Source organism: Helianthus annuus, chromosome 2, assembly GCF_002127325.2.
Source record: "Helianthus annuus cultivar XRQ/B chromosome 2, HanXRQr2.0-SUNRISE, whole genome shotgun sequence".
Lineage (NCBI taxonomy): Eukaryota > Viridiplantae > Streptophyta > Magnoliopsida > Asterales > Asteraceae > Helianthus > Helianthus annuus.
Genome location: NC_035434.2, coordinates 131,728,933 through 131,743,304, shown reverse-complemented (window position 1 = coordinate 131,743,304; position 14,372 = coordinate 131,728,933). Strand labels below are relative to the sequence as shown.

Sequence of the window (14,372 nt, the reverse complement as noted above, 5' to 3'; positions counted from 1 at the left end):
CATGTTTTGTGACAACAGATTAATAGTTTGTTTATTTAGTCTTTGGATATTTTGTATTGGGCTTAGCATATTGGTTAGGGAGTTATTTCTGTGTAATAGGCTTGGAGAATGGCCTAGCCCAGACCAAAGCCCATATGTAAACCTTGTCCTATATAAACAAGGCTTGGCATTAGGGTTTAGGTTAGCCAGTTAGTAGTCAGTTGAGATAGTTTGAGAAATCTACAGAGAGTGGCTGAGAGATTTCTTGTGAAGGTCTTTAATTGATTGTAAACCTTGTGTTGGATAATCAATAGAAGACCGGATTGAAAGTGATTGTTTTGTGTTCGTCATCTTGATTTTCTTGTTTCTGTTTGTTCGATTGATCAAGGGGATTCCGCACCCTTGGTTGATTATCAATCTCGTTACGATCCACGGGTAGGGACCTACAATTGGTATCAGAGCTTTTGCTCTTAGTTGTTTGGTTCGAGATTGATACAGATTCAAGATCTTTGAACATTTTTTTTCTCTCGGATTTGCGTTTTTTTCTTTTTTTTTTCATTGTTAAGAGAAAATTTTCGAAATCATCAAGAAGTTCATCACGTTCTTCGGGTTTCAAGTCGCGTTCTTCGGGTTTGAAGTCACTGTTCATCAAGAAGTCAAAAATTTTTCATAACTTGCTGTTCAGATCTTGGTGAAAGTTGTTACAAGATAATTGCAACTTTTTAAAATTAAAAAAAAATCGGGGATATCTTGTTTCCAAAGTTGATCGAAATCACAAAAAAATTGGGATATCTAGTTTGACTTTTAAAACAAAATATTTCTTTTGAATTTTAAATTATAGAAAACTGTCTCTCTGTCATCACAAGTTTCCAACTTAAGTTGCAGGTTTCTATTTTTAGAACTCTATCACGGTTTCGACTCAACTGGTTTGTTCCGAGTCATTAGCGCATCTGGTCTCGAGTGTCAAGGTCTCGAGTTAAGTTTCCCTTGTCGCAACCATCAACCACCTTACCATCATCTGCTTTCGAGTCGCAACGAGATTTGAGGTCTCGATTCATCGACATCACAGAGGTCTCGAGTCATCATCTTCAATCAAGGTCTCGAGTCAGCCATCTTCAATTACGAGTCGCAATCACGTTTCCGAATGGTTTCGAGTTTCACTTAATCTGTGTCGCAACCAACGTCTCGAGTTATTAAGGTCTCCACTCATCATCCTCTACGGTCTCGAGTCATTACGGTTTCGAGTCGGAGTCGCAACCATCTCCACTGTCTCGAGTCATAAAGGTTCCGAGTAAAGATTTCGAGTTTTTGGTTTCGAGTTCGTTTACTGTCATTCATCTCCGATAGTCTCTCAACATCATCTCGGACATCTTCTGGTATCACCGTCATCTCCTGTAACCGGTCATCTTCTCCATCATTTTCTCCGGCAACCACCTTCCTTCGTCGCTATCATAAATCATCGTCATCATCATCATTTATTACTTCCGGCGACTGCCTTCTACCTTGTCTTCTCTGGTCATCTTGATCACCACCGCCGTTCATCATCACCTCTGCCGTCTTCGTCCATCACCTCCGGCGATCACCATCTTCAACTATCGTCACCTCTTCAACTTATTACCATCACCGTCATCCTACTCCGACATCCACCATCCTCCGATCACCATTAAGACCAGACACCACCTCACCATTCCTTGTCTATCATTAGTATCGGCTCTGTAGGTAAACGAACGAAGAAGACAGGCGTTACGGTTTTCGTTTTTTTGGTTAATAATAATATAATATAATATTTAATCATTAAGCAATCATTAGTCAATAATAATAACTAGTCGATTTCCCTCGCGCTTCGCCGCGGGATCTCGATCGGTATTGATTCGGTTTATTTCCGTACCGACACAATACATACATTCGGTATAACAATCAACATCTGCTCTACATTGACCGAAAACCATAAAACAAACACGGTGCCAATACCGATGTTGTTCGGTCCGGCTCAATATGGTACAATACAGTACAGTATTGATACAGTATCAGTTTATTGAAACTAAAAATATAAATATAAATACCGGTACCAAGTATCGATGTTGTTTGTTCGGTTTTACGTTCGGTACAACAGCGACACGGTGTCTACTTTCAATAAGATTTACCGAAAACGATAAATATGAATAGTGGCACTTATGTTGTTCAGTCGATTTTCTCTTCGGTATGGTAGCAACACGGAATCCATTTTTAAAAAGATTTATATCAGAATGTTGGAAAAAATACATAGATGCGTATTTAGATTATTTTTAAACAATTAACGTACGCAAATTATTAAAAAAAATTATATTAAATGAACAATACTTAAAACAAATACTTTAAAAAGCTATTTTTTATTCATGGTCCCTCTACTTTATATATAAAATAAAAATATCTTTTAGTTAAATTAAAAGATTATAACAAACTAAAATAAACATATTTAGTTTAAATAAATAATATTTTAAGAATTGAACGTTTGAAATTTAAATAAAAAATAAAGAATTAAAACACTACTAAAAACACTATAATAATTATTTAATTATGTTATTACTGTTCATCAAAACTTTTCATACTTTAAAAAGCTATTTTTTATTCATGGTCCCTCTACTTTATATATAAAATAAAAATATCTTTTAGTTTAAATAAATAATATTTTAAGAATTGAACGTTTGAAATTTAAATAAAAAATAAAGAATTAAAACACTACTAAAAACACTATAATAATTATTTAATTATGTTATTACTGTTCATCAAGACTTTCCTTTAATATGTATAACTAGATGGATTGACCTGCGCTTCGCGGCAGGAAATTAGTTGTGGATTAGAGGTGCAAGTTGCTTTTGATGGAACTGATTGCAAGGTTTGGTTACAAAATATGATTGCTACATACAAAAGGCAGCCCATGGTTACCAAACGTGATTGCTACATACAAAAGGCAGCCCATGGTTTTGTCGAACGTATCATAAGTTTATTTACAACAACTACTTCAGTTAATTGAGATGTACAAAACGTAGTGCATTCTGATGCAGTTGGTTGCGTTCTTTTAGCTGGGCTGGTATTTGTTGGTGGCCTATTCCGAGAACCTGAGTTTCTTGGTGTCGCTTACGCCTTCTGTGCATTTTGATGGCAGTCATTAGTAATGTTGTTTTTGTTAAAAGTGGCGTTAAGTTAATACTTGGAATAGGATGGGATACCTGATTGATATAGTTGACGTTTAGCTGAAGGTCTGTTTTCATTTGATTCTAGGGCCAATTTTTTGTCTGCAGTAGGTGTTGTTTGTTGGGTAGGTGAAGGTGGTGTTGCTGTGATGTTTAGCTTGCTGTCGTAGACTTTGTTGACGGAGAGAACACTTGAGTTGGGATTGGGAGTTGTTGAATGGGCATACTGAACCTGCATTGTGACGTCTTTTCCAATGGCCTCATATAGGGGTTCTGGTGTTTGATAACGGTCTGTGTATCCATGCTTCAGGACCATGTCTTTACATTGTATGCCGATTAACCCAACAGTTGCCTCGTCAAAAAATGTTGCCATAGTAGGAGCTGTGTTGTCTGAGATTGTTGCAGCCACGCAGTACCTACAGTTAGTTATTAATTAGGATATTTGGCGTTTTTTTTTGTATTGTATAATTATATTTCTTTTCATCTTACATGAATTTTGGTTCTGGCAGGTTTTGGTGACTACCACATGACCAACCTCTTTTTGTTTGGTATATTTTTCTTGGGCACTGTGGACACATTGTGTAGTACCATGGTCGACCTTTGATGTAACTTGTCACTGATGCTTGGCAACTGAATGTTTGCCCCTGTATAACAAAGTTATCAGATCATATCATTATTTTAATGGTAATGAAATTTGTAGCAGAGAGTTGTTGGCGATCATTTACGAATATAGGGAACTTATAGGATAATACGATAAATAAAGTATTTTTTAAATAGTATGCTGAACTTGTAAATAGTATTCATCAGCTAGCTTTTCCGATAGTATTGCATAATTGACCTAGAGTAATATGCTACCAATATCAAGTAATTAACAACATTTACAAACTTTGTTAACAATTACGTGGATAGTTTCGGGTATGTATGTACCTGGTTTTCTTTTTGGTGTTCTAAGAGCTCTGATATTGTTCTTTTGTTTCTGTCTTCTGCGCGAAGATGGCGTTCCTGTGATTCGTAGCCAGGGGTTGCTGCTAGTAGATGTAGTGTTTTTTCTTTGAACCTATAGAAGTAATTTGCTATGTTAAATTGTCAAAAAATTTATAGCTGAGTAAATCAAAGAGTCTTGTTCTTTACCTGTTTCGAGCTTCTATGGCACTCTCTACATCGGGGTTGAAGTAAATGTGGGTTGCTGGGGTTGACGACAGTTGTAGTTTGTCTGATGTGTGACCTTTGAAGATGGTGACCTTCAACGATGTGAATGCGACGACAATCGGTTCTTCTGCGCTTAACATTGCTTGCTTATCAAAACGTGGTAGAACCTCTTCCCATAGGGTGACATCAATGTTTGGACCACTGTATTGATTTTATAGTTAGTTTCTGATTTTGGCTAAACTATGAAGTAGAAATTCTCTAAAAGTACCTGATGTCTGTCAATTTCACACGTAGATAATTCTTCCCCTTTTTAGTGATACCTGGTACGGTGTCTTCAATTTTGCCCATGTAATCTGTAGAATGAAGTATTTTGTTAAGCGTTAAGAAGTCAATATATCATAGCATGAATGAAAATAATTAGAATGGAAACCTGGTTGATTATCATATCTATAATGAGCATGCATTCAGTAATGTTTGATTTATTAATATAACAAATGTAATACCTGTGAGAACACTTGGTTTTTCATCAGTAAGGTTGTCGTCGATCCGGAGATGTAAGTTAGCATATGGACAAAAGTTAAAGTAATGCATTGGGAATGTTTCTGAGCTAGGTATCAAGGTTATCGTTGTTGTTGTTCCCATGAGAATACTTGCTGGGTGTGCATTAACTTTTAGTGATGTAGGTGCATCATTGCATATGTAATCGTCTAGCAAGTAACATGAAAAAAGACTAATCTTCCTTTCAAAGTAATCATTGTCTAACCAAGGGACGGTTGCCTGTATTGCATCTCCCTGTATATGTACAGTAGGTTATGTTATTATATTGGTGATAGTGGGTAAGTAATGCGTGTAAAGGAGTACATACATACATATTTGTCTATCATGAGGTAGAAGAGGTCATTACTTCGCTTCCACTTTCTTATAACACGGACTTCTATTGGTGCTGGATCACCCCTGGGGACGATTGATGCGATTCTGAAATCATTGATGATTGCCATTCTGTTCAAGAAAGATATTACCGTCATTAAACACACTATATTGGAGGTTAGTAGATGGATAAGACGAAACATATTCTTAAAGTATAAGAACATATTGAAGTTATTTCTTATGTATATTAATAGCGTAAAATCCATGCTAACAATTCTGACTTTTGTAAGTGTAAATAGAAGTATTAAAGGCACTAACGCTATTAGATAAGTAGTGCAGCTAAAGGGTTGTTTAGTGTGTGTGTGTGTGTGTGTAAAGTAGGGTAATAACCTCGTCAGCTGTAATTTCACCTAGGAGCTCTGAGTACACAATGTTTTTTGTTTTCTTTGCCTCACAATTTTGTTGAGGTTCTATAAGGACTTTGAGACCCGTTGGGGATGTTGCTCTTGACAGAGCAACATATAGTTGGCCATGACTAAACACAGGTTGAGGCAAGTACACAGCAATTTTTTTTAATGATTGACCTTGGCTTTTATTTATAGTCATTGCATAACATGTTTTAATTGGAAATTGTCGTCTTGTGAAGACAAAGGGCAAGTCTTTACTATTGTGTACAAAGCTGATTCTAGGTATGTAAACACGGTGTCCTACAGCAGTGCCTGTAATTACATGTGCCTCTATAACTCTAGGTAACAACTTAGAAATTAACAGTCTAGTACCGTTACACAAACCAGATTTTTGATTGATATTGCGTAACAGAATTACAGGGGCATTCACTTTAAGTTTTAGGCAATGTGGGGGAATACCATTGATGTTCAATAAGTTAAGATATTCAGGAGGGTACATCATATCCGTTTCACCTCCATTTTGGGAGTGAGGTACCATGGAGTCGAGACTTAAGTACGTTGAGCATTCTCCGGGGGAAGACGCAAGTATCATGTCATTTATCTGATCAGCAGTGTCATTTCTCGGGCATACTATGGCTCTTTCGGACAAAGTAATTGATGTAGGAAATTCGAGCAGGTTATCATCGTAGACGAACCTTATTAACTCTCGCAGCCCGTTCTCTCCAGATTGGATAAGATATTGCGCAGGTATGTCAATGAATTTTGAGTCGGATGGTGATTCTTCGTCAACTGCACCTATCTTACCATCCCCAACATCAATTAGCCAATTGGAGAAGGATGTTATAGCTTCTTTTTCAGCGACAGTTGCATTGGACTGCGACAAGCGCATATTCTCTGTCAACATGTGAATGCTAAATTTGTCCCACAAATAAGACTTTGGTAGTGATGATGCTATGATTTCTGCTTTTGAAGCCTTTGGTTTGACTGGAAGTGTTTGTCTGAAGTCTCCTCCTAATAGAACAGATTTTCCGCCAAATGGTTTATCTTGGTTTCCAAGAACATCTCTGAGACTTTTATCCAAAGATTCAAAGCATCGACGATCGCTCATTGGTGCTTCATCCCAAATTATAAGGGATGTTTCTAAGAGTAGTTGCGCAAGTTGCGTGTGTTTTTTTATGTTGCACAGAGAGTCATCAGTTAAATCTAGCGGGATTTTGAATCGAGAATGGGCTGTTCTTCCTGATGGCAATAATAGTGATGCAATTCCAGATGCCGCTACTGCCAAAACAATCTTTCCAGTCGATCTAAGAGCAGCAATAATAGCAGTCCACAAATACGTTTTACCTGTACCGCCATGGCCATATACAAATAAAAGCACTTGTACTTTGTCATTGACAGATTTAAGAACCTTGTCATATATTTTTCGCTGCCGATCATTCAAACCACGTAACATAATAATATTCTGGGCAGCTAGTGCCTCAAGATCATAACACCTTTCTTCCATAAGCAATCGGTTTCTAAGGGCTGCGACCATGGTGTCAGGAGGCATGGGAAGCCCAAACTCCGCGAGGGAGCGGGAGCTTGTGTTTGAATTAAGAAGCATTTCTATCTCATAGAGTACGTATTGTTGCAAATTTGGACCACAAAAATGCGCGTTTGATGTTCCTGCAACTTGCCTTAGATTGAGAATTATGTCATCACTCATTCGTTCCCAATGTTCTTGCCACAATGCCAATGGATTTGATATCTCACAATATAGTAGCATGTGAACAAACAGGGCCCTAAGTTCTACAGAAGTAGCCCAGCTAGATGCTTCTATAAATGCTGATGCCCATTCTCTATCATTGCCAATCAAACCCAACTTTTCGCAAGCAAGACGATACGTCGAACAAAGGACACCGGAAACTGTTCGGATATCCTCAAAGGAGCAACAACCAGTTTGGTGGGCAAGCAACAATCTCAAATAGAAAGGTTCGCCACATGTAGGATGAATATATGCTAATCGCCCAATCGTTGGATTTGTTGTTAACAATCTTCGGATCCACCCTTTTCCAGAAGGTTCCCACCTGTATCTGGATACATAGTCAATGTATCTCAGATCTCTACCGCTAGGGTCTAATTGATTATTTCTCAACCATTCAGTCAAGGTTGTCTTACTTGTTGCTGGATTGGTTAGTATTTGTTGCAGTTTTTGATTGTCTTTAAAAGTAACATTCTGCATGTGCTCGAGGTGTACAGCCAACAATTGTACTGGTGGGTTTCTGTTGTGGATTGGGAATTGTAGTATTCGCCATGCTGCCTCGTGAGGACATATAAATCTCCCATCAACAAAATTATTGATCTCATTAATGTTTTCAACAACATTAGTGTCAGATTGTGTTGAAGATTCAGCGGTCCTTGTGACAGCATAACGCACACGATCTGCCCCTTTGGAGATGTACTTGAAAAGATACTTGATAAGCATACTCCATCCACAATATTCAACATTAATGTGGGCTTCGAAACGTAAACACAAAATTCTATTGTAAGGAACGACATATCCATTGTCAAGTGGTACCCCGCCTTTATCTACTTGAATGCCATTCAGCGATCTTTTGTAGTGGATGTAACCTTGCTCGTCAAATCTAGTAACATGTTCATAGGCTTTTGGGAATGACTTAGAACATTTACCATCTATCATGCAGGGAGCATTCATTTTTGGCAAACCGCAAGGTCCATGCATCATAGATTCTGTTACTATTCGATACAAAACTGGATCTGTTGTCGGGTTAGGAATTTCAGCGCTAATGAAGTTATCAACATCCTCTGCAGTTTGTATCTTGCATTCCGGCGTAACCCAAAGCAGCATATGACAATGTGGAAGGCCTCTTTTTTGGAATTCGATTGTGTATAAATCTGAAAAAAGTAGAGGTCATTGGTGTTAGTACCTAAGAAACCAAAAGGAATATGTATGTTAAATAATAGAGCAAAGTTTAGGAGTATATCAGCTGCAACTTTCCCAAATGTCTCGTGTGTCTTCAAAAACTTGAGTAAAGCTTCAACCTTCATTTGAAACACTCTAGCAATAATGTCCGGTCTATCTTGTGAGTTTGCGCCACCAATTCTATTCAAGTAACGCTTGATTTCTGGCCATTTGACGCTACATGTAAAAGTTATGAAATATTGTGGGTTACCATGTACCCTACAGATTGCAAGAGCATCTTGATAATGCTTATACATATATCGAGGGCCACCGGTAAAAGAAGACGGTAGGATTATTCTTTTTCCAACCTCACGGCCCTCGGTATCACCTTTCGAGAAGGCATCGTGGATACCACGCAAGAATTCAGAACGGAATTTATTTTGATTGGTACGAATATATTCAAGCCGACATTGCTCTATGCACACATATGCGTCGACCAAATATTGTTGAAAGAGACGACCTGCATTTAACAACAACGTGTATGTATCCTTACGATCGTGGATCTGATAAGCGTAAAACATATTCATGGTAAGGTTTCGATCTTTAGCCCGAGAATTTAGAGTCAATTGAAGTTCTGGAGACCAGCCTGGTTCCGCATAAGGGAAAAGAAGCGGGTACTGAAGAGGCATATATGATGAATGCAACTTGCTTACACGCTTTGCTCTGCCATCTTTACTATGTACCACGATATCATAATCACTTGCTAAAGGGTCATTGTCTCGTACAATAGCACCAAGAGTACCCGCAACGGGTAACCCGTAAATGTTTTGTTTAGACCTGTTATAAAGGGTAATCGCAAACTCAGGTACTTGTTGTTGCGAGCAAAGGTCAGCCGCACTCTTAAAAAGGCGTACAAACTCATTGGTTTCGGCTAATGTACGCGTAAGAAGTGAGACAACATCTGGGGACAATCGATGTTGATCATCACTATTAAAAAAACGAAGTATATTTTCAACTTCGTGCAGTGTATCATAGACATACATTTGAAGGAACCTAGGTTTCTCACCCGCTGAAGGGCATAAAGAGCCAATCCAATGTGAAATTTGGCCAGACACCTTAAAAACATACGGACCAGCAGAATGGTTAATTGTATCATCAACGTCGGCACCAAATGATGTCATGGAAAACATGGAATTATACGCACGTATGTTTACCATGAATTGCGAGCTAGAATACAATTCTTTGATACATGATGGTGGCTCAACTGGAAAAGGAATGCGTACACTGCCTGCTTTGCAACACGTGTTATATCTAGGTCTTTGTTTAAGTGGAGATGATTTCAGCCGCTCTTCGAACCAGAAGAATGCGCCACAGTATTCACATTCGTTTATACAATCTCCCAAATCAACGTATGAAGGGCCAGGCAACTGCAAAGCAAATGATGATGTTGATGGACCCTCATACTGTTCCATTTCAGGCTGAACAGAAGTTAGAGATTGTATAGAACGTTGATTGGCGGCAGCCCGCAACATGCTTGATCGCCTTACCAGCTGACCAGTTGTTTGCACACCAAAATCAGCAGGTTCATTTGAGAAAGACTGCTCACCAGAATTTTCAGGTGCAACAGCTTTTCGTTTTCTATCCAAAGAACGTGCAGCCATATGCAAACCTGATTTTGCAAACGTTGGCTTAAAATGGAAAAAAGCTTCGACTATAAAAGGAACAAAAACATCATGTTGCGAACCAATCAGAGAGAACCAACTTACAAAAGAGCACTTTTATCTCAATACTCGGAATGATAATAAAAATAGAAGACAGTAATATATAGACAATCTAATCTAATCAAAATCCAAATGATGAAAAAGAACAACAAAAAAAGTGTAACGCCAATTCTAACTGAAAATGTGATCAAATCATGCTAACGAAAATTAGAATTTCGTCTATCATACATCCTAAACTAAAATAAACATAAAGACAAACACTTTGACAAAACAAAAGAAAATCAATATTTAAGAGGTGGCTGTCTAGAGCATAGCCATCAAGTAAACTAATTACATCATGAATTTCTATTCTTAACTTTTTTTGTTATTACTTTACATTCTAAACTATAATAAGCATAAAAAATAAACACTTTAATAGAACAAAAGTTCATCAGTTTTGGGAAGTTTCATAGCATTTTGATACTAAAAAACTGCACTTTAGTCTTATATAGGACAGGCAAACCGGCGGGGTCGGGCCAGAACTGATTAGGGTCACAATGGGTTAGGGTCGAAATGGGTCAAATTTAAAAAGGGTTGTTTTGAGTCGGGTCAGAGCGGGTCCGGGTTGGAACGGATTCACGTTCAAACGGGCTCGGGTCAGATCGGGTCCCGTTCGAATGGGTTTTGGGCCAAAGCAGGTTGGGTTCATTCTTTTCCCATTTCTAAAACATGATTTCGTAATAAATATAGCTTTTGGTCAAGTCGATACAAAAATCAAAACCAGGCATACGCAGAGACACACCGTCGAAGATTATTCTGGTTCAGGTGGAAACAGAATATAAGTAATGATTTAAACAAACACGGTTGTAATATATACACAGTGTATATATAAAGTTTTTTATAAACCTATCTAACTATAAGTTCTGTATTTGCACCAAGTAATCGAAAAAATACAGGTGAAATAATTTCCAATTCAGTTTTGGTATTGAAATTATGAAACTGTTAATAAAGTATTTGGAATCCATTTGCGGATTTGAGTTCTGGTGATGCAGAAGTTAATGTATTAGTATTTTTATGCAATTGCAGTTTATTAAAATTTGATAAACTGAGTAGATATAATACTAATTCTATATAATTAAATATATAAACAAAAGTCTACTTTTACCTATAGTGATCTGATTATAGGGGTGTTTGGCAATGTGTTTTGAAAGTGAAGCTCTATAATTTATTTGAAAGTCAATCTCTATAATTATGTTAATAACTTGTAGATGATCAGTTTTCTAGTGTTTGGTATCATAAAATTAGTGTATGTGTAGGTGCAGTTACATTAATTAGCTTAAGGCGAAAACAAAATACTATAATATCCCCACTCAAACTTCGTTGATGCTAAGTATCGAAAACGAAAAAAGAAACCGAAAGCACAACTGAAACGAAACAACCAAAACGAAACAAAAAACTGATTCGAAACCGGCCAAAACGGAGCAAAAAACCGAATAAAAAACGAAACAAAAAACTGAATCGAAAGCAGCGAAGACGAAAGAAAAAACAAAAAAAATAGAAACCGAACTGAAAAAGCGACCCAAACAAAAGAAAAAAAAACAACCTGAAACCCGTTTCGTGCTAAAATCCGTCCCCACTCAAAACTCGTCCCATGCGAAAACTCATGTCGGCCCGAAACCCATCCCGTGCGGGAACCCGTGCCGACCCAAAATCCGATCCGAACCAACAACGTTCCAATCCGAAACTCATCCCGGCCACCTGAAACTCAATCCGAACCCACATTGATCCATTTCTTTGAATATGTCGACCCGTTTTGACTCAAAAATATTTGAGATCGAATTTTAAATGACCCATTTTGACCCATTGAGTAAAAATATCTTACCCAAAGCAACCAATATAATTTAAAAAGCAACCCAAAGTGACCCACTCGGAACGCTTTGAGTGAAGATTGCCCCCTCTACTCTTATGGTCACTGAATCAACTTTCATTTTTTAATCAAACAGAGAATTTCATCCTATACTAACCAAGTAAGTGGAGCATAAATACCAATTTCATAATAACTTCTACTATGGCTGTTTAAGAAAGAAACAACTTAAACCCTAGTTTCATAAAATTTAAATAAACAACTTCTAAGTTTTAAAATTCCAACTCCTAAGCCTCACTTAACATGTAAATCATTTATTTCCAATTCCAAGCAAACAATTCTTAACATATCTCCAACATGTAGCTGCCAATCGATGAATAGAATTCGAAATTCAATATATACCAAAGAAAGAAAATAAAAGAAGAGACCAATCAAATGTAAGCAATCAGAAACAAACAACAAAATAAAAGGACCAATTGAATAGCAATAGCAGTAAACCTGTTATATGTGGAAGAACCCTACCAATCGAACAACAGCAAAGCTATGGAAGAACCCTTGCAAACGCCAAACCAGTGTCAATTGGAACTTCCTTTTTCTTCAATGAAAACACAAATGAACAGCATCATATTTGCTAGATATTGACAGCTTCATTACTTGGCACGCATTGCAAGTGTGATGAAGATTAATGAGAAAACAAAGAAAGCTGGGAAACATGTACACGCGGCAGCAGTAGGGACATAACAACACAAAAGTAATAAAACCTTTTTTTTTTGGGCCGTGGCTTATATATCAGGTGAAAAATGAGGTTGTTGGTAAAGGAAAATGAAGCCCTATAAAAGCTTAAAAGCCCATTTATAATTATACTGTTCATCATAACTTTGTATTCATATAGATAATATGTATAATAATAATAATAATAATAATAATAATAATAATATTAATAAAAAGTTTTACTAAAATTAAAAAAAAAATAAATAAATAAATAAAAAGGTTTTAAAAATAAATTAAAAAAAAAGATTTGTTTGGTGTGTTAAAAAGTTTGACAGGATTTGAGGTGCGGTTCGGAAGCTGGTTCGTGTGTGTTGCAAAGGGATTGAGTCAGCGGAATTTTTGTACGATTTTATCAGTACGATTACGGTAAAACGTGTTTAAAGATGGTTAAAGTGGACAATGTTGGTGAGAAAGTCAAGAATTGGCCAAAGCTGAAAAACGTCAAAGAATATACTATCTGGAAAGAGGAGTTTAAGGCATTTGTGAAAAGTGAAGATACGAGAATGTGGAATTGTATGATCGATGGGTACATTGCTGCCACACGACGAGTTGACGGAAGAGTTAAAGTGATTTCTTATGAGTTGATGGATGAATCTGAGAAACTCATGGTAAATGCTGAGAAGAAAGCTTTAGCAGTGATCAAGATGTCCTTGCCTGAGGGAATTAAACATACTATCAAGCACTGTGGGACTTCTTATGAGCTGTGGGAAGCTTTAGAAAAACGTTACCAGAGTTCATCTAGACAAAGTGTAGAAGAAAAGAAGAAAGCAGATGAGGAGAATGTTGAGAAGAAACATGCAGAAGTTTCAAAGGGCTTGAATGATCTGAATGGACATACATCAGAAGTGAAGGTATCATCAAAATCTGTAAGTCATACATGTCTTAATTGCACTGAACTACAGGGTAAAGTTAACAGCCTATCGGAACAAAACAAAACTTTGTTAGTTGATTTGGAAAACTGAAAAGAGTTAAATGTTCTTTTGATTAAAAGAGAGTCAAATTGTTTAGATAAACTCAAATCAAATGAACAGGAAATCAGCAGTTTAACAAACAAAGTCAATGAACTGTTACAGATCATTGATTTGGCTCATGAAACTCTGAAAGAAAAGACTAACGAGTTTTCAGAAAAGTTCACAGAATTGACTGATGCACAAGCCAAAATTGTAGAACTTCAGGGGAAGTTAGACAATTTTGGGAATTCTTCGTTAGTCAGGACTCGAATTCAAAAAGGTTTAAAAAGGAGTAATGATAAAACAGGGGTGGGGTATACTAAAGCTTCATCTTCTGAAAATCAAGACTACTCATTTTTACCAACTGAAGATGAGCTAGCTGATTTTGTAACCACTACACAAGTAGTAGTGGATCCGATAGCTGTGGACTTGCCAAATAGTCCAGTCTCTTTGAAAGAATCTGTTGGGTCTAACAGTACACCTCATAAAGTGGATGAGGATACTGAAGACAAAAAGGTTAAAACATTTAGAAAGGGATCAAACAAAAAGAAAAGTTATAAGAAGAGATCTTGTTTTAAATGTCACAACAAAGGGCATGTGGCGAGTTGTT

General features: G+C 37.1%; 2 protein-coding genes across 5 annotated transcripts; both read right to left on the bottom strand.

Annotated features, from left to right (window-relative positions):
- Window positions 1–2,844: 2,844 nt before the first annotated feature.
- LOC110922177 lies at window positions 2,845–12,771 on the bottom strand. 4 transcript variants are annotated; one of them, XM_035983469.1, is made up of 9 exons: window positions 12,540–12,771; window positions 5,171–5,300; window positions 4,805–5,093; window positions 4,570–4,654; window positions 4,284–4,502; window positions 4,080–4,209; window positions 3,642–3,796; window positions 3,189–3,568; window positions 2,845–3,102 (listed from the first exon to the last, which is right to left on the bottom strand). In XM_035983469.1, the coding sequence occupies exons 2-9, from the start codon at window positions 5,297–5,299 to the stop codon at window positions 3,065–3,067; spliced, it is 1,425 nt and encodes a 474-aa protein (XP_035839362.1). In that variant the 5' UTR covers window position 5,300; window positions 12,540–12,771; the 3' UTR covers window positions 2,845–3,064. The 4 variants fall into 4 exon arrangements, with proteins under 4 accessions (XP_035839362.1, XP_022022182.1, XP_035839360.1 ...); XM_022166490.2 differs by having other exon boundaries at window positions 2,845–3,105; window positions 12,540–12,770; XM_035983467.1 differs by having other exon boundaries at window positions 2,845–3,105; window positions 12,564–12,770.
- On the bottom strand, window positions 5,620–10,138 carry LOC110896032. The gene is made up of 3 exons (XM_022143449.1): window positions 8,512–10,138; window positions 5,994–8,470; window positions 5,620–5,703 (listed from the first exon to the last, which is right to left on the bottom strand). The coding sequence occupies exons 1-3, from the start codon at window positions 10,136–10,138 to the stop codon at window positions 5,620–5,622; spliced, it is 4,188 nt and encodes a 1,395-aa protein (XP_021999141.1).
- Window positions 12,772–14,372: the final 1,601 nt, after the last annotated feature.

What these genes read in the sequence shown, in the direction of transcription:
- LOC110922177 (XM_022166490.2), bottom strand. Translation starts at nt 5,299, where the DNA reads ATGGCAATCATCAATGATTTCAGAATCGCATCAATCGTCCCCAGGGGT. An exon ending in GCCATAGAAGCTCGAAACAG is followed by an intron (nt 4,210 to 4,283) that starts GTAAAGAACAAG and finishes TTACTTCTATAG; the next exon opens with GTTCAAAGAAAAAACACTAC. An exon ending in AACACCAAAAAGAAAACCAG is followed by an intron (nt 3,797 to 4,079) that starts GTACATACATAC and finishes TTTGTTATACAG; the next exon opens with GGGCAAACATTCAGTTGCCA.
- LOC110896032 (XM_022143449.1), bottom strand. Translation starts at nt 10,138, where the DNA reads ATGGCTGCACGTTCTTTGGATAGAAAACGAAAAGCTGTTGCACCTGAA. An exon ending in TAACATACATATTCCTTTTG is followed by an intron (nt 8,471 to 8,511) that starts GTTTCTTAGGTA and finishes TACTTTTTTCAG; the next exon opens with ATTTATACACAATCGAATTC. An exon ending in AACTTAAAGTGAATGCCCCT is followed by an intron (nt 5,704 to 5,993) that starts GTAATTCTGTTA and finishes ACCTGTGTTTAG; the next exon opens with TCATGGCCAACTATATGTTG.